Source organism: Buteo buteo, chromosome 5 (assembly GCF_964188355.1).
Source record: "Buteo buteo chromosome 5, bButBut1.hap1.1, whole genome shotgun sequence".
NCBI lineage: Eukaryota > Metazoa > Chordata > Aves > Accipitriformes > Accipitridae > Buteo > Buteo buteo.
Window position 1 is genome coordinate 40,124,018 of NC_134175.1, and position 22,382 is coordinate 40,146,399.

A 22,382-nucleotide genomic window follows, 5' to 3' on the forward strand; every position below is an offset into this window, starting at 1 on the left:
AACTAATAAACCTGGGAAAGTATCAAAAGGAAGAGAAATAATTCCATCCTAATGACTAAGCTCATAGGAAGTCATTTCCCTTGTGGCGTAATCTGTTGTGTAGGTCAAACTATGATCCCACTGATAAGTCACTGAATTGTTCTTGAAATCCATTTATCACTCAAAACAATGAAACATGTTTAGTCTAGATTTTTTTTTTAATTATTTAAAAAAACCCTCTTTAAATATCTACATTTTAAAAGAAAATTCCTCTGCCATTCATGCATTTCAATGTTCAGAAACCAAATGGTAATGAAAGACAGTGAATTTGTTGAGATAGTTAAGGCTGATGGATTTGTTCTCTTGTATATATGATTTATGATACAACAGTGCATCTCGTGTCTCAGATGAGATTACCAAAGAACGCTGCATCCTTTTGCTTTTATTCTATGAATTGAATTGGAATGCCTGCATAGCAAATACATGCAAGCTTCCCTTTTTTTCAGAGACATTTTAAAACAGCTAGCTTCAGTGGCAGCCCCTTCAGTCCGTGCCCAGCCAAAAATGGTGTGTTTTGTTTTGTTTCTAAATAGTTGCCATTAGCTGGAGTAATTCCATTCATTATTTCATGCAGGCCACCACAGAGCTTTCAGATGGCAGCAGCTTTTAGTCACTCACTTGGGCCTGGGATGAATTCTTATTAACTGCTGCAGTTATGGAGAAATACGATAAGCACATCCACAAAGGCTCTCCTCTGTGAAAAGGTGACTGCCTTGGATAAAAATGTGCTGGGAAGAACCACCTGAGGTGCTCCGAGAGCCCTGTTAAGTGTAGTTGATAGCACTGGTTGAGTTTTGAAAAGGAAGACGACCCAGGAAATGTGATTCTGTGGTATGAGTAAGGATTGTGTGCCTAGGTCCTGGATACTGGTTTTTGGGAGAGAACCTGAAATACGGATCATGGGTGCCCAGAAGGGACTGAGGTGGCAGGCACTTCTGCCAATGCGTGGCTGTGGGATGCAGGCACTTCCCATCTCAAACCCCTTCCCTTCCAGCTTGAGCTCCCCCTTGTTTTTTAAAGACCTGGGAACGGGCCAGCAAGGGGAGAAATGAATAGCCTGCAGTGGCTTCAGCGAGTCTGCTGTAGCACAGAGTCCCGCTTTTGGGATCGGAAGTCTCTTCTCTTCCATAGCGTTACCAGTGCTTGTCTGTGGCTCAGCCACAGCCCCTCGGCGAGCTCCTGCGCACCTCGTGTCCTCTACAGGGGCCGGGGAACCGCGGGGATCCGACGGCATCGGGCCGGTTTGAGAGGTTTCGGATCTCCTGGGTGAAGAAGCTGGCGCTGTGCCGAAGGCGCTGGTGCAGCCACCTGACTTGGCAGGCCGGCAGAGGCGAGGGGAGGAAACGGGGGAGATGGGCACGTTCTGCAAGCTGTTTTTTCCTCCCTGTGCCAAGCCATCGCCTTTGGGCTGGCTCGTGTCCTGCCTGCGTTGGCTCCGAGTAAATGTTAAACCCTTCGTGGGGCTGCCAAAGGGAAGGGAGTTTGGGGGGGAGGAAGAAAGCAACGGCAGAGGCTGGATGGCATTTTCCTGGGGCTTTTGCGCATCCCCAGGATACCTGTACCTGCCAGGAGGCCTTCGCGTGACTTGGAAAATCACTGGTTTATTGTTGCCCTTTCCAGTTAAATTTCCTTCCCTTGTCAATCCTAGATAAAAGTCTGTATGTTACGGCAGCTCTCTGGATAATGCTGAAACAGACATGTCAGCCAGCAAAAGAAAAACATGTTGCTGATTTAAGATTGCAGTGCTCTGTATGTGCTCAGCTCAGTCGCCGTATTGAAGTCCTTTACGAACATAGCTCCTCAAACTGGGCAATTCCCCGCTCTCGGAGGAGAAATTCAAAGCCTGGGCAGCCCTCGAGGCTGGCTGAAGTGCTGTGAGATGACTGGGGCTTGTCGGAGCGTGTTCCTTGTTCAGAAAGGTAAGTTCTTTGTTCAGTTTGAAAACAGAAATACATACTTTAAATTCATGAAAGCTCAGAAAATGAGCACACACTGATATGAAATGCAGCAGGCTTTATTCATACAGCAGCATACAATCCTCTCTGTTTCCAAACAAAGGTCACGGAAAGTCCAAATAAATCCTAAGTAGCTTTTTGCAAACTCATCTGTAATTTTCCTGTTGAATTCATGTTACAGCTACTTGTGAAGAGATGACAAAAGTATCAGTAACTGCTCTCACTTAAAATTCATTATTCCTATGAAACTTGAAAAGTGATCTTTTCAAACATTCAGAAGTATTAAATGACACTTTCCAGTAATTTCAAACATTGGCATCTCTCCTTACAGATGGCTGAATTTCAGTCAGAAGGCCATTATCTTAGTAACTTCTGTGGAAATAAATGCTTGAAACACTGGACAATACTATCTTTCAAAAAAAGCACTTTTTCTTTTCAACAAAGAAAAACCATGGATGAACTCAGGATTTACTAGTATAGAGGGGAAGTGTGTAAAATACACTACATGTGTTGACAAAACAGAGAGAGATGGAGTTGGAAAAGCAAAAATCCCTTTGTGACTAAAATCTGAGTTACCAGTCAGCTTATGTTTTGTGCCGTTCCTGTCAAGCCTTCCTCTTTATTTTTCCAACAGAAAGTCAAATCCTTTTGATACTGTGCTCAGCCATTAAACCTAGCATTTACTGGGCAACTATTTTGTTCTTCCAGGTGTAATGCACTTCCTCTCGTCTAATGCTGCACGTGATTTTCAGGGGGGATTTGTGGTTTCACTTCCTCAGGGTTAGATGCAATCTTTGAATCTTACAGATTTCACTTGCTAATTTGTCTGTTGGGTTTCTTCTTTGTTATAGGCTATCTCACGTTGCAAACACTCTTTCAGGAAAATAAAATCTTAACAATCATAGAAAATGTTGCCATTAAGATTCATCAAATCCCTCAAATGTGACAGAATGTGCGCAAACTTGATTCAAATGCAGTTTTATGGGAGCGTATTTATTTCTTATCCCAGCACAAAATGGGCAAGCTTTGCACCTGAAACAGCAGTTATGGAGCCAGTAGGGGTTACCTGTAGTTCAGACTTTCAAGGCAGCATCAGCCACTGCAATTTGAAAGGATATTGACTGACCAGAAGAAAAAGTAACAAAAAGAGCAGCATTCCAACAAGCTCCTCTCAGAAATTGCAACTTACAAGTTGTGACTTAAATATATGTCAGGTTTTGGTCACATTGTAAAAAAATCTGTTCACAGCAAGTACAAGAAGGTTTAAATTTTTTTTTCCCAGTGCGCTGACAGGAAACTGAAGACGGTTGCAAGCAGTTGGTTTACCACCTACTGGCACATTGGTGGAAATTTATTCTTTCGCTTTGCAATTGAAGTGATCACAAGCTATCAAACTCCATTTGCCAGAATGAGATCTCGGAGAAGCTGGACAAAGGTTTACCCCCAATGAGCAGCAGCACATTGGTATCACCGCTAACTTCACCTACCGCAGTCGCCTGCTGACAGTCGGTTCCCTCCTCTTCTCCCTCAATCTGAGCAGCAGCAAAAGTCTCTTTTTCTGAAGAGACAAACAGACGGAGAGTCTTGTCCTTTGACAAAACGTTCGTTGCTCTGTTTGAGTCTAGTTCTGCCTCTGAAGTGGTCTGAAATGCACAAAAGCCCCCTGGCTCCAGAGGCAAGCTAAAGGTTTTCATTTCAATTGCGCTGCTTTCCTCGTTGCTGAACGCTCGGTATGCAGGCTGTTGACGGAAGTAGCTACAAAAATGAGTGTGCTTTGGGATGGTCACCAGCTGGTGATGGTCCTTCTGCTTACTCTTCCAGTGGCTGGGGAATGTATTAGTGAAATCTGAGGTAGTTTGGAAATCAACACCAATTCCTAAGATGCAGTGATACATTTTAGGAGAAAAGTTTGCCTTTGTAGTACTACTAAGCTTCTTCCATGTCTGCGTATGGAAATGATACTTCCAGAGGTCGTCATTAGGACTGGAATTTGAAATCCCTCCACCAAAAATCAGCATAGAGTCTTTGAAGACTATTGAAGCATGACCTACTACTGGAGGAGGTCCTTGGCTAAATGTAAGAGAAACCAGCAGTTAAGGGGAGATCAACAAGAAACGAACACTGATTTTAGCCTTTTTCTTTTGACTCAAAAGAATGACTGCTAAACAGCTGCATTGGGACATCAAAATTACACTGCTGACAGCTGCTTCAATGTGTTGCCAACAGCTCTTCCAAGCAAAGCCAACCGGAGCCCAGGGATGGCAGCAGTACTATGTCTTGATGTGAACAATTCCTACAATCGCCAAAAGGGCAACATCTCCCTCTCTGCCTCCACACAGTATCAAATGGTAAGATTAATTCTCTCTCTCTGTTAATTTAGTGTAACAAATAGCATAGTTTACCTTGTTCTGATGTTGGACCAGCTGCTGCTTACAAAATCCCACTTCCATAAGTCCTTCTGTTCACTCAGCCCCATCAGTCCTCCAAAGAGGTACATGCCTGTATGATAAACCACTGCTGAATGGCCATGCCGGGGTCCTGGGCCAGTATTGTGAGATGGGGTGGTAACACACAACCATTTTCTTGTATCTGAAAGCAAAATACTAATTTATAGATGTACTAAATTTACCCTTGTATTTGAGAAGGGACTTATTTCAAGAACAAAGTAACTATGCGGTTGGAGAATATGGGTTTCTGCTCTAAGCTTATCATAAGTAAGTTAACAGCTTAATACTGACACTGAAAAAGTGCATTTAAAAAATCAGTTTTGAAATAAACTTTTAATGAAAATGTCAAATGCTATATGACAGATGCCGTGGAATTTTTATTTTCAGAGCAGTTTTTCCTACAGCTTTGTTAATTCATTAACTCTGACACAGAAGGATAATTTCCTGGCTGTAAGAGGGAAAAATCAGTCAACAAAAACATTCCTTCATTAATGTCTCTGCTTACTCTCCCTGTGAGGGAATGAAGGATGAGGTAAACCCATCATTCATTTCAAAATAGTGACTGAATTGCCACCAGATAACAAAAGTTGCCCATTTAGGAAGTCTCTGGGAATCATCTGGTGTGCAACCACCAGATTAGTGATGAATATGCTAATGAAACCATCTCCTGTCAGGTTTGGCTCCCGATGGTCAGTTCTAGATTTGAGATTCAAAAGGTGGCATCAATAGGCTGAAGTCAGGGTCTCTGCTGCATCTGAAAGTTTTTGGTAATCCTTGAAGAATTTAGTGAATAGCAAACAAAACATTCTCCTTGATTTTCAGCTCCAAAACTGGCAAATACTGCAAAACTTCTTCCAGTATAATACGGTCTAATTCATTTCAGCTGGATATTAATTTAATTGACAGAATTCATAATTAAATGCTGCCAAACAGAAGGCAAAACTAACTTACAACATTTCTACTGATAAGAATTTTCTTAACAGAGCAAGCCATGCTTTCCTGCAGCAGTCATCGTTTTACACTGGATCAAAACCTTATCATGCTTTTTAATTTACCAAAATGGAAAGTCCAAAACTCCCGTGAAACGCCTCTGATGCCGAAGTATCCCCCGTAGATGTACATGCTGGAATGGTACACTACTGCACTGTGACCTTTTCTGTTAGTTGGTGCTGAGCTCTAAATCAGTTTAGTAATAAGACAAAAAACTGTTAACAGATCAAGTTGTATCAGTAGCAATGTCTATCTTGGGAATATTCCCAAGTAATGAAAACCACGGCTTTGGGTTGTGTTAAACTTTGAAAATACAGAATAAATCTACCACTGAAGACATGTATGGATGCAAATACAAACCATTCTTAAATCTAAGCAACCCTCCCTTTTTAAGTCCACCACAATATCACACGCCTAGAGCCTCCCCCTCTCTGCACTCACATCAGTAGTACTGCTTTCACAACTACTGCTAGGCTTAGTTTCAAGACATGTTGTAAATACATCGGGCAACTCTGGGGAATATAATGGGGGGATGTAGCCCTTTCCACCATCAGGCACAGCCTTTCTACACTGAGGAAACCTTGGTCCCAGGAGTAACTCTCAGTCACTTTGCTTGGTGTGGATTTGTCCCACCACAAGTCCTAGGCTGCACCCAGAGCCTTGGCAGGAACCGGGGGGTTCCCACTGCGTCCGCAGCAGCTTTCAGTGCTGCTGAGACTCATGGACCCGCACCTGGGGAGGCCCAGCTAAAGCTGAAACAAAACATAAGGCAAGTGTTTGGTTTTCTTCTTTCGTTCTTCTTTGGTTGTTTCTTCTCAAACAGCCCATTTTGGCGGGGGGGAGCCATGTTCTCTGTATTCAGTTTCGGATAATTACAAGAAACCATTTATTCCTGTATGTAAGAAGGAGTTGATATGTAATGCCGTCATATTTATTGTACATTAACAAAATTTCATCAACCATATAACACCTTTTTTTTTTTTCTCCCCCACAAATGACCCTGCAGTTCCAAACTTTCTCTTGACTCCTCCACCAAGCACGGGTAACCACAGTAGTAACTGTGTCGCATCTTAACAAATTTTTTGTGCAATTTCACAATGTAGTAACATTGTGAGGATGAAGTTTCAATAGCAAAAATGAGTCATTCTTTACATGTAGTGATATAAAACCAATCTCATAAGACCAAGACATAAATGCTTCCACTGAGGTTTCATTTAGAAGTGGCAGTAACTTGGTGAGTCCATGTGTTCAGACTGAAGAAATGAAAAATGCTGCAGCACTTCACATTTCAAAATTTATTAGTGTGACTGCCAATCTGTTTTCACAACCCTACTTTTGAAAGCACAGACTTCATGTATGGTTGCAATATTCCATTTAAAATTAGTTTTCTTGATAAGGATTTCAGAAAAACAGAGGCAGTAGTAGAGGGGAGGACTTAACTTCTTATATAGGACTTAAAATTTAACAGCAGTATTTTTAAACACTGTTTTAAAGAAGGAAAAAGCCTTAGTTATTGAAAGTGCAAAGAAATAAAGTATAGCCACATGTCTCTGAAGAGATGAGATTGGAACTGTTTGGGGGAACATATTTCAAAGCAATCTGTTTAATCAACAAAGCAACAGGCATTTGATTCACACATTCACCACTTCCTGGCTCCTTACCTCAGTCTCTGCTGGTACGTTACGGCACTCTGTCCATCTTGCAGAATCTAGGGGATTGTTTTAATAAAGCGCAGTTTATATCCCAGACCACAAGAGGACACTCCTCCAACATTAATTTTTCAAATTACAGATCCAATTTTCAAGTAAGTCTCATCCTGGTGTTTTCCACTGACAAGGATGAAGAAACCTGCTTCCCACTAAGACAGCAGTACTAAGAGACTTACAGGAGTTGTAGTTTAAATAGTTTTCCTTTATCTTTATCTGATATTGAATCACGGACATACCATACTGTATTTCCTGTTTCCTAAGACTGAATTTTACAATGCAGAAATAATGTGTGATTTTCAGCATTTCCTGAACTTGCAGAATCCCCGGATTTACCAATGGATGTATGGTATGGCTCCTCCTATTTATGTAAACCTTATAACAACCTTATTTTTCTTGTTCCTTTTCACAGGTCCCTTAAAAGTAGTCCTCAAATAACAGTCAGAAATCACTGATCTATGAACACCATGAAGGAGAGAAAATACTAGATACCCAGCACCAGAGGTAGAATGAGAAAGCAGTACAAGCTTACATTATCAAAAGCTCTACTTGCCAGGAAAGATTTTAAATAATGACCATCAAAAAACTAGATACACAACAAATTTTGAATAACTCATTCCCAATTTTCATTGATAAGTACTGTGAGTAATAAGATGCTTTCCTCTATGAAATATATTCTATCTGAGTATATCTGTTCTTTCAGCAGGTATTTCAGACAAATGGTAGAAAACAAAGAAAGGATTAAAAAAACCCCATTGATTTAAGGTTACATAGTGAAGTAGCAAAAGAATCCAGGAAACTTAAATCTTGGTCTTGCCACAAGATTTACTAGCTCAAAAAGAAATCAATCTCTCTCTCTCCCCCCCCTCCATCTGACATCAAAATAAGAAGCCGTTACTATACACAGTATTTCCAAAGGGAGAATATATAGTGTATGACACGGCTATTAAATTCAAATGTTGCACTGCTTTTATTAGAATACACACTTAAGAGATCCCCAATGTTTATTTTTAGGGAAAAAAAACCCCCGTGTTATGAAATGCTGATGTTCATTTCCCACCTTCTTTAATTTTGTTTTTTCCTGTTCCATCATTGCTGTTGCCAGCTTATGTTATTACTTCAGTAAAAATACAAAATGAGATATACTTTACCGATCTACTTTCGCCCATAATAAAACAAAGAACTTGGTTTAAAAAATTTATGTAACATAAGGAAAAAACTTGAAATATTATATGTAATAATTACTGAGTTTTATGAACAAACAGTAAACTTTGGAGGGAGAGGGGAAAGAATGGAAATTCTTAGACCTTAAATATGTAAAACTTTCCCATAAAATATTTTCTAATTAAAGTAAGAGCTGACTCTTTGATAGCTTAACAGCTAATTTTAGGGTGGAAATATGCACACAGTTTTATACACATTACTTCTTGTAAAGCCTAGGGAAGGCTATGTTACAAACAGCAGAAAACAGTTTGGTTCTTACTATTTATTAGTACCTATGGACTTGGAATATCCTATGGAAAAGATTGGCTATTGTGTATCATACCAATGTCATATATCCAGAGAGGAGATTTTGCTTGCGTGAAAGCAGAATCCACCATCCCACCAAAAATATACAGGGTGCCCTGCAAAATACAAAAATACTTGACACTTACAACCAGGCATATAGCATAAAAATAATTTTTAAAACAATTCTTAAATGAAAAGGCTGCCATCACCAAAATATAATTAACAATAATGCATATGATGATCTATTAACAATTCAAGAGGCAATGACAAAAAGCCACCAACTTTTAATCATGTCTTTATCCTCTCCCAGGAGGAAACCCCGATGAACATTCTGCTATTTTAATATGGATGGCATTCCAGAACCACTCACTTCCTCGTCAATCTGGGACAGCTTGAGGGATGCAGATCTGGCGCTCTCGGAGGCGTAGTTCAGGTAATATTAGGTTATGCATGTTTATAGAAACATTTCATTGCATTACAGCTCCTGATAGCCTAAATTCTGTTTTCCCCTCACAGGCAAAGCTGTAATTCTTATTTGCCTTCACTCCCCCGTCCCTCTTCTATGCAAGTTCTTAAGTGAATGTTTTTATGCTGTAGCTTATCATGCAAATGAATTCAGAGCAACTGTTACAACTATACAACTAAGTCAAAGAATGTGCTGCCAAGGTCTTTATTTTGTATTACTATTATGTACTGAGCATTGACTGAGGAAATCGGGGAGCTGCACACTGCTGCAAAGCTAAACTACTATGACTTTATTCAGAAAGGTTTCAAAACATTGGTACAGCTACATCCAGATTTGCACTGACATAAAAGTATTTTCTAGGTATAGTATTTCAGTACATAATAATCTATAGCATTTCATTGTATAATAGGAAATAATGTCAGGATACGGGCACTATAAATCTTGGTCTATTACCTTATAAGCCACCATTGAATGTTCTTCCAGTTCTTCTGGACCATCTCTTGAGCAATCCAGCATTTCCCATTCATTTTTCACTACCAAACAAAGTTGAAGTTAAGACAGCAGTGCACTTAACACATAAACATTAGGGAAAAGGTGGAAAGATCAACTTTGAATTTGGCTGCGCTGCCAGTCAATGGGGGAAAATGAAGCATTTTGTCATCTTTCTTCTCTGTTAGTTCAGAAAATTGAGGCACTTCCCCCCAAAATTAAATATGTGCATTTTTCTATTTAGCAACTTAAATGTAATAGAAATTTATCTCGTTACTGCTTTTATTTTAAAGTTATACTGTTACCTACATCAAAACTCAACTATTCCATGAGCATGAACCCCAGCACAATTCTATGTTTTATTCCTGGGACAAAAATTGAACAGGGAACACCGTACATTAAGTCAAAAAATACAAAGGGTCATATTTGATACTGCATTATTAATACAATCCCTTGTTAAAAGAGTCAAGAAATCTATGTCTTTGATATCTCTTACTAGAAATAGGATATTTTGAATGACTCTCAGTATTTCTGGTCAAGAAAAAAAAAAAAAGGAACTGAACTGAAATCTAAACTTTCTGGGACACCTGCAAAAGGAACAAACACACACCCTTTGCCTGATGAACAAAATGCAGTTTATCCATCATTTGGATGGAGAGACATTAAATGGGAATAATCTGTTAACTACGGAGTATCCCCAATTTCATGATGACTGGGTGCAGAATCTCTTTAATCCTAACATACAAGTGAAGAGGCAAATTTACCTATGTTGTATCTCCAAAAATCCCTAAGACTGGTGGTGTTCCGCCCCCCATAGAGATAAACAAATCCTCTGCAAATAATGCAAGCATGTTTATATCGATCGCAGGGAGAGGGCTTCTTTTGGGGTGCAGATTTCCAATCACAGCGTGCAGTTTTTCCTTTCATGATGACAACTAGGATCTTATCCAAGTATCAACTTGCAAAGGACAGCCATGTCAGGGGAGGGTCACAAAATATCAGGGACAGGGCTTAAACGCTGCTTCGTCTGTAAAAAGACAAAAAAAATAGTTTCAGGTTAAAAAAAAAAGATAATAAAAAAGAAGAGTCTCTCCCTTACAATAAAAAGTTACTCTGTTTTCTTTTCATTCCCACCAAAAGCAATCTGTCAGGTTTGGCCATCTGTGAAAATATGCTAACTTAAGTAAAGCATTTGAAATGCTAACTCTCAGACTCTTATATCAGCGAGACTGGGACAGGAACACTCCTGGAGCTGAAAGTTTTCCAAAGAATGTCGGTGAGCTGAAGTGATGAACTCCAGTACCCTACATTTGCAACATGGTAGAAGCCAAGGCTCGGTCTTTTTCACTACTAAAGAGTACTTAAAACAAACCTGTACTTAAAATAAAATTCGGAAAGAGTGAATTTACAGACGAAAGTAATGCATTAGCAGTTGTCCACAATTTATTTAGACTTTCATCTGTAAACTGGCTGAAATTAGGATGCAGCTGGAAAAAATGACACTATCCCTTCACTTGCCGCAAGATGTCACTGTGTTCTGTGAAGACAGAAGTACCAGGCACAGCATTCCTCTATTAATCATCTTAAAAATATATCATGGCCACTGTTTTGAAGTAAGATTGCTTCACGAAGCACAAAAGAAAAAAAAAAATCAGCATTAGGCCAAATTCGGGGATTTGTGTTGGTAACGTGTCTGAAGTGACACATGTCACCAAATGAGGTGACAAAGTCTCCCAATTCCAAGATTATTTCAGTGAAAGCCTGATTTCAGACCTATTGAGGACCTAGGATGGAAATTGATAGGTAACAATCCATCAGTACGGACACACTGTTAACTCTTAAGTACTGCAGAGTAATGCCTGTTCTTCCACAGTTACACTGTTTTCCCCATTTAATTTCTCTAGTTTAAGTATGCATGTATTTAACCTCCCAGTGGATAAAGTCATGTAACTCTTAGCTCCACATAATGATCATGCACCAAATCAATTCTTTTGATCTGAGACAATTTCCAAAGATAAATGTGATAAACCTATGCCTACTTGGCCCAATTATTTCTAATTAAAAAACCCCAAACAAACAACAGACATATCAAATTTGCCCTGGATGTACAGCAATAAAACCATTTACATCCACAGAGGACTTTCACTACAGCTGCTGCCCACAGCCTTCCTGAGCAAAGCAGTGACAAGGCTGGAAATTTTCCCTTTATCTCTTCAGAAATGGAATGACAGTAACGAAGCTTTTACAAAGCCTGGTCATTTCATGTCACCAGCAGCAGTGTAGGCAGGCACTGGGGCCATTCACCAACTTCCAGCTTAGTGCATCGGGGTCTTGAGCCTGTGTGTGCCGAGTAGCCCTTGTGCTACTCCAAAGGCTATCTTCTTTGAAGAGATGCCTTAGATTAAAAGTTTCAGTTTCCCAGGTTAATTCACAAGGACCCTGCAAAAAAGCAGCAATGCTGCTGTCAGATCAGAAACCACTTCCAGGTAAAGTTTGAAATGTAAATTGTTTCCTGCAAATGGTAATTTAAACTTTCTTTAGGACAGAACAGTTACTTAGAAATACAGCAATGACCAGGTTAGGTTAAACGAAGCCCTGTTCTTCAGATCTACATGCAGGTATTTTTACTATATGCATCGCCATAGTATAACTTAAGACATATGAACTGTGCCTTCAGGTTCATTGTATAAAACTGTATTTAGCGATATATATGCCAGTGAAGGTCAACATAAGCACTGTTCACCCCGTGCATATCTGATTACAGGATAAGGGGGTATGTACAAAGACTACAAAGTATCTAGATCTCCATCAAAAGTTGCTGTGTTATAAAAAGGAAAGAGTGATGTTCTCTCATCACGCAACGATGAACAAGCAGTTAAATACAAAAGAAAAAAAATACTGTAAAATATTTCTGTAAAACCAGTTTATATGTCCATAAACATACTGAGTAATAGTGGCCAGCTACATAACCCTTTATTTATTTTCCCATGTACTTCTATAATAAGCCTTCCTTTTTATTTTTTCCCTCAGAATCCTGCATGTCTTCCATTTCACTGCTGCACTGGAAGCAACATTTTTGTTTCACAGAGAGTTTTCAGCACTCTGCTTCTATGCCAACATCCCTTGTCTGGAGAGGTTATATATCAAGCAGCACAAAAGCATACCCCCTTCTTCAAATGTTTTCTCCTGTATTCGAGGATACCCTTGTTTCTGAAAGCCTGGATTTGTCCCAGGCAAATTCACGAGCTATCCCTCCCTCCACCCCTGAACCACAAGGATCCTCATTGTCCCTTCACATCATCTCCTTCCTCAAGGCTCTAGCAGATGAGCCCTGGCAGATCAGCTGAAATGTGACTGCTCTGGTTTGCTGCTCCACCAGGTGTAGAGGTAAGATGTGTGTCCAAAACTCAGTCAGTCCAGTTCACAGCCTGCCGCGCTGCATATAGTGGCCATTCCCACGTGGCCCCTGCTGTAGAAAGTACTTGTCAGCAAAGTGCCAATGTAAAATCTGGGAGGAGAGAAGGCCTTTACACCTTAAATTACCATTTAAGCAGACAGACCATCTGGAGTGATCTGGAGATGCTGATGCTCTGGAGCTGAGTCTGCAGAACTAGCTCAGGTGTAGAGGTCTTCAAGCACTCACTGCGTGCTGCTTCAAAAGCTCAAGGCCAGAATAGCAATAGTTTCCTATACTGGTAGAAAATGAAGACTGGTACCTACTCAACTCCCTCTTTAAAATCAGATTGGCTCCATGAAGCTTGTGCTGAGCTGGTGACAGAAAGCCTAGCTGACCTCTGGCCAGTACCACACATGGTATGAAGTGCTTTTTGTAGCGTGCGTATTATCCTAGGGCCCTGCATTTTCTGGGGTATCGCCAATTCTACTGTCCTAAAAATACCAACTGAACTGTAGCCTAGTACTGACCTCTCTCTCTGTTAAATGTATACGAAGTTAGGACACAGCCTTTATAAAATATGAACAGCTTAACTGTTACTTTGATTCCTGAAATCAAAATAGACACAATGAGACAACCTGCTACAGTGAGATGCTTCACATAGTAAATATTCTATTTGCAAAAGGTGTATATTTTCACTATATATGAAATTTGTACTTATCACTATTTATTCCCAAAGGAAATGAGCCCAGGAAGTGTTTACAAGATGAATCCTTACTGCATCCCTCTCTTCAGGTAATTGAAGTCCAGGGGAGGTTGCACATTATTTGAGGAAAAACAAAGGTTACAGTAAAACAAGCTATAGAAGATACAGTCATGTTTCATATTTTTATATATATTTCATATTAATATGAAATGCACATATCTAATTTAATTTATCATCCTATTTATCTCTATAATGTATCATTTGTAAGACTGGAATATATTCAGTGACAAAAACATGCTAGAGAATCTCTTGCAGCATATTCTGGCAAGGCTAGCTATTCAATTGTGTTAATCTTGTTTATGCAAGCCAGTATTGTAAGCTATTACTACAGAAAACTGAAGTATATTCTTTGTATGTTTTCTCTGAAAGAATACAAGATTGGCAGCATTTACAAAGGTGTGCATTTCTCTTTTCTAGGGAAATTAGCAGCTATGAAGTAGTGACGCATTATAGGTGTGTAAGTCCATAATACTTTATGGCATGCCATTGAAAAGGGAAAAGCAGCTGAAGTCATGAAACATGGTTTCTCTCCCTAACTCTGCCAAGCTTTCGTGTAACCATAGACAATTCATTTATTTACTTCCACAGTTAAATGGGGACAAGACACCTCCTTAACAAAACACTTCAAATTTGCTGATGCAGTGCTGTGTGAGAGTGCCCAGGTGAAATAATTTAATGTGAAAAAGGTAATAGGTTTCTGCTATTAATACTTTACAAAGGTAAAATAGTCTTGTCCCCTTGACTTTTTTTTCCCCAGCTATAAAACTGGTTATTCCTCTTCCTACATGCTTGTTTGTTATTCTTCCTAAAAACCTTGCCTCCGATTATACAAACATTCGGAGAAGACAGCCCTGATTTCATACAGTAGATTAGCCACAAAATCCTGTCCACTTATCTACCCCAGCTGAACTCTGTGTAATGCAGGTGAGCAGGATGGGATAACAAAAGGCCAATCTGGGATTAACTGAATGGGTGTCTCTTCCCAGTCACACCTTCTGAGCATCAACTGACCCTTGTGAATCACGGCCATTTAGTCTCTCAGGGTAAAGCATTCTTGGAAGCAGACCTACAGTCACTTAAACTGATCAGTTAACAAATTGCTTCGTTTCAGAGTTGGGGAAAAAAACACGTTCAAAGTTAATCTTGAATCTTGCCTTTCATCACTGGTATTTTAAATTACAAACTTGACTCCTTGATTGCTTTTCTATAGAACCAGACTCACCAAAGTTCATCTACCACCTACCTTAACAGTCCCGTTGCTAAAGAAAAACTGCTACTCTTCTGAGAACGATGTCACCAAGCAATATCCTCTGTGTGATGCAACACTGACCCCAGCTTCAACTTGGTACAAGCAAGATCAATTATCCAATAGGAAGCTCTAACTTCAGCAGAATTTCCAAAAAAATACCCAAAAAGACAACTCAGAACATTTTTATCCAACTTTTTTTTTCCAAAACAGCTGTAGCACACAAAAAAATGGCTGCTGCTCTCCAAACTCTTCTGCTATTTCATTCTAAAAATAACTCCTGTGCAATCAATCCCAATTGTTAAACGGCTGGAGGAGCTGTAAGACGAGGACCTGAAGAGCTGCAATTAGCATGGTAACTATAGCACAGAGTGCTTATCAATTAATGGCGCCACACTACTGTTTCATAATACAAATAATTCAGGAAATGTAGAAAGACAGGAATTACTTCAGGAAATGTAGTTTATATGTTCATTATGTAATTATTTATATTTCTATTAGATGTGGTTTCTCAGACAAATGATTTATTTATTTAAAGTATTACTTAAATAGATCTTCATCAAAGCTTTTTTCTACCTCAGTCCCCTGATTCATTTCCATCTGTTTTCAATATACTCAGGAAAGTTTCAGATTTAAAAGGATCGAGCCTTTTGAAATATAATGAGATATGAAAGCACTCATATTGGGGGGAAAAAAGTAAGATTTTTTTGTTGTTGTTGTTGTTGTTGTTGTTAATGACCCAGTTTTCTGGTGCAGAACACTGTATTCTCTTATTAGGCAACTTCATGTTTTACTGCTCTTCAAAAATAATAACAGATCTTCCCGATTCTACTTATCTTAGAAACCTTTGCTTTAGTGATGGTTTTATTGTAATGCTTGTCCCAATGGGTCTGCCTGCATGGATAAGGAGGAAACTTTGACTGAAGACTTGCAAGGCTGTTACAAAGTTTTAAAAACAAAACCACTTTGTTCAGAATAGTTTAGAGGGCAGGGCTTTTCTTCAGTATATCGCATTTACTTGCAATGCTTTACTATGTGTGATAAATTTTAGTATCCTCAGGTTTGCTATTTTATTATTTCCTAAATTCAAGTTATTATGAACTGGTTCTGGGGTGGGGGGGGGGTGCCCCCTTTTTTTTTTTTTTTTCAGAGATGGTCAGCTTTAGAATTTGAACCTGAAAGTCCAGAATGGCTCTAGGAATATAAGGTATCTGTAATATTTCTGTATTATTAGAATATTGAATTGAAATAAGGCCCTTGCTTTGCTATGTAGTGTAAAACATGCACTTACTACATGACTGAGCTTGCAACTGAAGTAGTCAAGACAAAAGGAAGGAGATGGAAGACGGTATTTCTTCTTACAGGGGGAAGCTGAAGGACAGAAAGAGGATTTGTAAAATGACAAAGCAAAGCAGGGGACAGAGCTCTATCCCGATTTCAGGGTTCAGAAAAATGACAGGTACTTTCAAGTAAAACAATAACACCCCTGCTGTCTTTATAAAGCTTAGAGCGGACATAGTGAAAACATACGGAAAATCTGAAAGGCTTTTATATTGAGTAACTCTTATTTGAATTTTAACAAGTTTAGGGTAGTACTCTTAAACACTATCACTGTTACGTTTCAGTGCCTCAGAACACTTTTTGTAGTGAACAGGTATTTCAAAGGAGGTAACTCTTCTAAACCAGTCATGTATAATTACAGTTTCTATACACTGTAAACCTATATGTGTAACTACTACTTCTGGAGTGTGCAGCCCTAGACCACTGAGGGCACTGGCACCTTTACTGCAGAACAGATGAAAGCATCACGAATATCCCCTTATGAACAGCTGTCTGCCTGTTTCTGGAGCTCTGCAGGTAAGGTATTGCATTTCTTTAATTCAGATAACATTAATAATAAAGCTCTAATTTCAAAATTCCAGAATAAATTTATATGTTTGCATATAATTCCAAAATTAAATTTTTCAAATTGACATTATTAATGTATTCTCTTTTCTTTTTTCTCTAGAAGCTTTCACCCAGAAAAGAAATCCTTTATGTTCATTACTGCGTAGCACTACTCCATCTCTATTACCAAGTGAGTTTTTAAGTAGTAATAAATATAAGAATCCATTAAAGTAGTATAAATATATCCAGTTTTATTTTCTATGTGCTAGGTATATTTCTCATTCTTAAGTAAACAAGTACAACTTGGTTTGGAGTGATACAGTAAATATTTCATCTATTTCCCAAATGTGGTAGAGGGGGTGGTATCTGGAAAAAAGAAATTCAGTACTTAAAATATTTCTGGGATTGTTACATCTTGATATACACCTCTAGTATATGAATCAGCAAATGGCCTTTGCCACTGTATTGAAATAAGTTTTATGGTACAGACAAAAAATAAATACATCTATACTACCTTACTTTCATAGCTTATTTTCCTCAGTAAATTAAAATTTCAAGTATTGGGTTTTGTTTGGGGTTTTTTTTGCTTTTGTTCTTTTTTTAAGAACGAGGCCTTTTTATAAAGAAAAATTAGAACATATAGTTTTGAGTAGTAGATCTCCCCAGGTAATCTGTTAATTATGATTTCCAGCACTGCAATTAATCATTTGACTGCAACCCAATTTTGAATGAAGTTTCTGAGAAAGAGCTTCCTGAAATACATATCTGTAGGTGGCACAAGTACAGCATGTTATGGACATATAAATCCACTGCACCAGCCATGCCTTTATGCGGATAATCAATGTGTGCATGGGTTTTTTTTTTATTTTTGGTCCTTAATAGAGTATTTACTTCAGAAATCTAATCTGCTTTTCAAATCTTATTTAGGGTCTTGTTGGTGACACCATCCATAGGCGTGTCAAGAACTCAGTCTCTGTCATGGTCTTACCATATAACTGGGACAGATGCCCTGACTGTAAAGTGTCACTGCAGGAAGATGGCTCTTCAGATGTTAGCTGAGACAAACAGGTAATTTTTCATGTTCTAGATATGGCAGAGGGAGGAAATACAATTCCTGGTCCTCACACTTCAAGATAAAAGAAATGAGAAACTCCCACCATCTTCACAGGGCACTCTAAGATGTACTTGGCCTTTTACCCTTTCCTTGGAAGTAATTTGTACTGTCACCACTGGAAACAGGTCATTTCAACACATGGGTCATCACCCCTTCCCCCCAGAAATAGCAGTTTTCAGTGTTCCTAGAAGGCATCATTTGGGGATTTCACAAAAACTTACTAGTTTGATTCTTTCAAGATACAGTAGGTTGATGCCCTGGAAATTCACTGTAATAAATCTGTACTTAGGTGTGACTGAATGCATCTTCTTGACAGCTCATGACCTACTGCTGAAGCAACTTCAAAATACTTTATTTCTTAGGGGATACTCTACTTGTGCTAATTCACAAAATTTTCTAGGTTAGGAAGAAAGACTCTGGTTGACAAAGGAGTCAGTGGCTGCCCAGCCTGCCTACTCTCTTCAGGCATGAATTAGAGTACTATAGTATATACTTGACAGCTGAGAGTATATCAGTGAAAAGCTGTTATCTTCCATTAAAAAAAAAAAGTATGCACTGAATTTTACTTGGTTGCTCTTTATCTTCCCTGACTGAGGAAAAGGAACATCTAATAAAACACTCAGCCACACTTACAACTTAATGCCACACTTCATGGAAGACAGACAATGTGTTTTTCTTGTCTCCAAGACATTTTGCCCTTAGACGAACGTGGAGCAATGGGATAAAGAAGACATACAAGGTTATGAGAATAGCAGAAGCTGTAGCTTGAAGAAATATGAGGGAGGAAAGAGAGGGCATTTGGCAATGAGAATAATAAAATGTTCCAGCTGGCAAATATTAAAACATCCAGATACCATGTTAGAATCAGTATGAATTTAGATTACACGGTACGGAAGAAGTCATGAGAGACTTGCGTGAGAAAGAATCAGATGGCACAACTAGAAAGACTGTCAGTAATGACTGGAGGAAAAACAGTACAAAAAGGATCTTTTATAGGGAAGATGAATTTACACAGTCAGGTGAAAGATGGTTGCATAAAAACAGATGATACAATTCATAGCTGGAATAGATTGCACAGAGAGAAATAGCTGGATTTTAGTCTGGCAAGGAAAACAAAGGTGTCAGGCAGGCAAACAGCAATAATAATCGTGATGGTTCACAATAACCTCGATGCCAAGAGTTACTGGGCTGCACCAGCAAATGGAAAAAAACCAAACCCACATAATTTCAATATATAAAGGAGACAGAAAGCATATGAGTAACTTTACACATACACGTTGTCGCTCCAAATTCAAATGGAATTACTCATGTGAATAAAACCAGTGATATGCATGAGCCTGCACAATGTAGCCTAGATACCAGAGCAAAAGAAGGACCAACTCCTTTGTTAGAAGCCTGAAAAAATGTTTTGCAAGCTGTTTTCATATTCAGACTCCGAATGACAGGGTCCATTTTTGACTGGAGCCTGGCTTTCTGAAAAATCCTCACTCCCAGCTAACGTGGTCCAGTATTCATCCCAAGCCAGATGCACTTTGGCTTGGGTTTTGGATGGTTGCATTTCTTTGTCTTTTGCTCGGTAGAAGGCATTTTGTTGCTTTATGCTCTTTGATTGTGTAAAAGGGAACAAGCAAAAGGAGGGTGGCGAATCTCCTAAACTGGAAGTGAGGAAAGAAGAGCTCTGGCTGGCCCTGCCACAGACCTCCTGCGCAGCATCGCGGAAGCCACAGGTCCCCTTTCCCCAGCGGTCTCCTGTCTGCAGAGAGCTGACGCTGCTTCCTCCCTTTCATGTGCTTTGTTTCCTTTTGTACCTTTGGACGAAAGCCACTTTCCGTACAACTGCACGCAGCTGTAACGACAGCAGCGCTGTACAACAGCACGCCTGTGCGTACCGAAAGGCTGCGTAAGCGTTCCCTGTGATGCTGTGCCGTGCGTTAGAGCCGGCCGGTGCCCTCACCACCTTCCTTCCCTCTGCTCCCCTTCTCCGGGCGGCAGCGCCCACCTCTCGGGTGCTGGCTTCTCGGCGGGCACCGCGGCCGCTCTGGCTGCAGCAGGTGCCGCTGGGGCCCACCGCCCCAGCCGCTGCGCCCCTGCCCTGGGCAGGCCTCACCGCCTCACCTCCTCTCCTCTCCTCTCCAGGTGCTGCCGATCACCGCCTCAGCTGGGCCTTGCTCCTGACAGGACACGGAATAAAAAAAAAAAACAACAAACCCAAAACAAAAAAACCCAAAAGGGAGGAAAAACAAGAGTCTCCTGAGGCGGCATCCCAGCCCGGCTGCACCCACTGCCTGCCCTCAGGTTTGCCCTCACAGGGGACGCCGTACCCTGCGCACCCCTCACCCCAGGCACTAAACGGGGACACACACGGAGCCCCGGAGGAGAAGGGAGGGAAGGAGGGGCCCTCCTCCCGCAGCCCCCGGGCGGCCCGCAGCGGGGCGGGAGCGAAGGCCGCCAGCCCCTCAGCCTTCGGAGGCCGCCGCCGGGCGCAGCCTGAGGCGAGGGGCGCTGCCGCTGTCCCGCTTGGCCGGCAGCACCCGGGAGCCAACCCCCCCTCCCCGGGGCAGCAGCCGCCCGCCTCCTTCCCCCTCCCCGGGCTCTCCCCCTCACCTCCCGAGGGCGGCGGGGCCGGCGGCGAGCGGGCGGGCGGGAGGCGCGGCCCCCGCCCCGAGCCTGCGCGGCGGTGGAGGGGCGCGGGCACCGCCGCTCGTCCCTTGGGTGGGGACGGGCTCCGGGAGGAGCTGGTGGGCGTCGCGGCCCCGCCGTGAGCGGGGGCAGGACGGGAGCGGCCTGCCGGCGGGGTCCCCTCCGGGGGCGGCGGGCGGTGCGGGGTGCCGCGGGCTGGCTGCGCTGCCGGGGGGGAGGAACGAGCCGAAGCCCTTTACTGCCGTGGCAGAGCCCTGCTAGTCGGGAGGAGGGACGTACGGAATCTCGCTTCTGGCCTGAACGCAGCCAGAAACAAACTTTTTTTTTTTTTTTTTTTTGATTGGTGGTGGTGGGAAGGGGAAGCACGGAGAGCGGTTGTTTCTGCGCTCAGTTCCAAGCCCTTTTAAGTCAGCGTTTAGCCCAAAGATCCCTCTCTACGCTTGGTTCTGAGCCGCAGCCCCAGTGCTTGCTTGGACTTGTGTCCTTGGCTTTCTGCTCATCTGCTTCGGCTTCCACGGGGTTTGCTTTTTTTCTTTTATTCTCTTCTCTCTGTTTCTCCTTTACAGCTACATAAGGCTTCATAGAACAGTCAGGAATGAAACTCCCCCGCCCACACGTGCCTCTATTTTCCGTGTTGACATGTTTTCCTGCCTTGGGGTGGAGGCTACTACTTTTTCCTTAGTATTGCTCCTAAAAAAGAAACAGCGTAATTGTTTTTTCAAGTTGCTGTAAGTGGAGGCCAATTGATACGCCCAGTCCGTAGCAATGCAAAGCATGTGGCCTGGACTATATGAAAAATATTAATACCTCGAATTATATTATGTCTAATATAGCCCAGTAGGGTAGCAATATATGCTTCTGAATTTTTCATGCTAGGATTTCAGGCACTATCGAGAGGCCGGTCCAGAACCGCAGTGCAGAACTTTCCCCAGACCCTCTTAATTGCCTCCTGCTAGGAATTAAAAAAAAAACCCCAAACCCAAACCCCAAAACAAACCCACACATTTTTCATAAAAAGAACTCTGAGATCATTAGCTAACATTTGGAAGTCCCTCAAATTAACATGCGTGAAGGACTGTGGCCAAACTCCCACTGGCTCCCATAAAAGCAGTAATCAGTCCTTCAAGCAAGATTCTCTACAAAATAACACCCAGAAGCCCCTGCAGAAGGGATTGCCAATCTCACCATCTGACTAGATTAAAAACAGCAGTAACAATGTGATAATTGACAGGAGAAACTTCCCTGACAAGGGATGAATCAGTGTTTATTTTTAGCCTTTTCCCCAAACGCTTTATTTAAACAAAAGATTAACTAATTATTTCCATCATTATTTTGTCCACACTAGAAACAGGAGGTGGCAGATCCTTATGAATCTGCAGGGAGCACTTTGTTTTGGCTCATCCTTTGAGGTCTGCACCCTGGACGGATGCAATTGTGCCAGTTGTCCTTTCATTTCTAGTCCGATCAAATATGAAAAGTGTCAAGGTTTCACTAAATTTAGACACCCCCCCCAATCAATATTTTTTATTTCCTAAATAGCAAGCTTCAAAAAAAGGTTTCAGAAAATGTAAACTGTGATTTTCTCTGTTATCTCACCTTTGCTTGAAAGCTTTGCTTGGACAAGCCAGTATTAATCCTGTCACTGCAACTGCCCACTGCAGCCTTTTGCAATGACGGAGCGCTTGCATTCCAAGAAGATAAGGTTGCTCTACCTGTGCACAGGAGCCAGCAATA

The 22,382-nt window shown here is 41.0% G+C and overlaps 1 protein-coding gene across 8 annotated transcripts; it reads right to left on the reverse strand.

Annotated features, from left to right (window-relative positions):
• Window positions 1–218: 218 nt before the first annotated feature.
• On the reverse strand, window positions 219–21,467 carry LOC142031390 (uncharacterized). Of its 8 annotated transcripts, none has more exons than XM_075028743.1 (9): window positions 20,613–21,467; window positions 20,124–20,179; window positions 10,366–10,628; window positions 9,566–9,645; window positions 8,684–8,762; window positions 7,093–7,139; window positions 5,497–5,617; window positions 4,397–4,583; window positions 219–4,064 (listed from the first exon to the last, which is right to left on the reverse strand). In XM_075028743.1, the coding sequence occupies exons 3-9, from the start codon at window positions 10,526–10,528 to the stop codon at window positions 3,374–3,376; spliced, it is 1,368 nt and encodes a 455-aa protein (XP_074884844.1). In that variant the 5' UTR covers window positions 10,529–10,628; window positions 20,124–20,179; window positions 20,613–21,467; the 3' UTR covers window positions 219–3,373. The 8 variants fall into 8 exon arrangements, with proteins under 8 accessions (XP_074884844.1, XP_074884841.1, XP_074884845.1 ...); XM_075028740.1 differs by having other exon boundaries at window positions 19,963–20,179; XM_075028744.1 differs by lacking the exon at window positions 20,124–20,179.
• Window positions 21,468–22,382: the final 915 nt, after the last annotated feature.

Bases quoted from the DNA above. Each gene is read 5' to 3' on its own strand.
- LOC142031390 (XM_075028744.1), bottom strand. From the start codon at position 10,528: ATGAAAGGAAAAACTGCACGCTGTGATTGGAAATCTGCACCCCAAAAG. The intron at 7,140-8,683 runs GTATGATACACA...ACAATCCCCTAG, and splicing joins TCTCTGGATATATGACATTG to ATTCTGCAAGATGGACAGAG. The intron at 5,618-7,092 runs GTAAGGAGCCAG...AAACTGATTTAG, and splicing joins ACGTACCAGCAGAGACTGAG to AGCTCAGCACCAACTAACAG.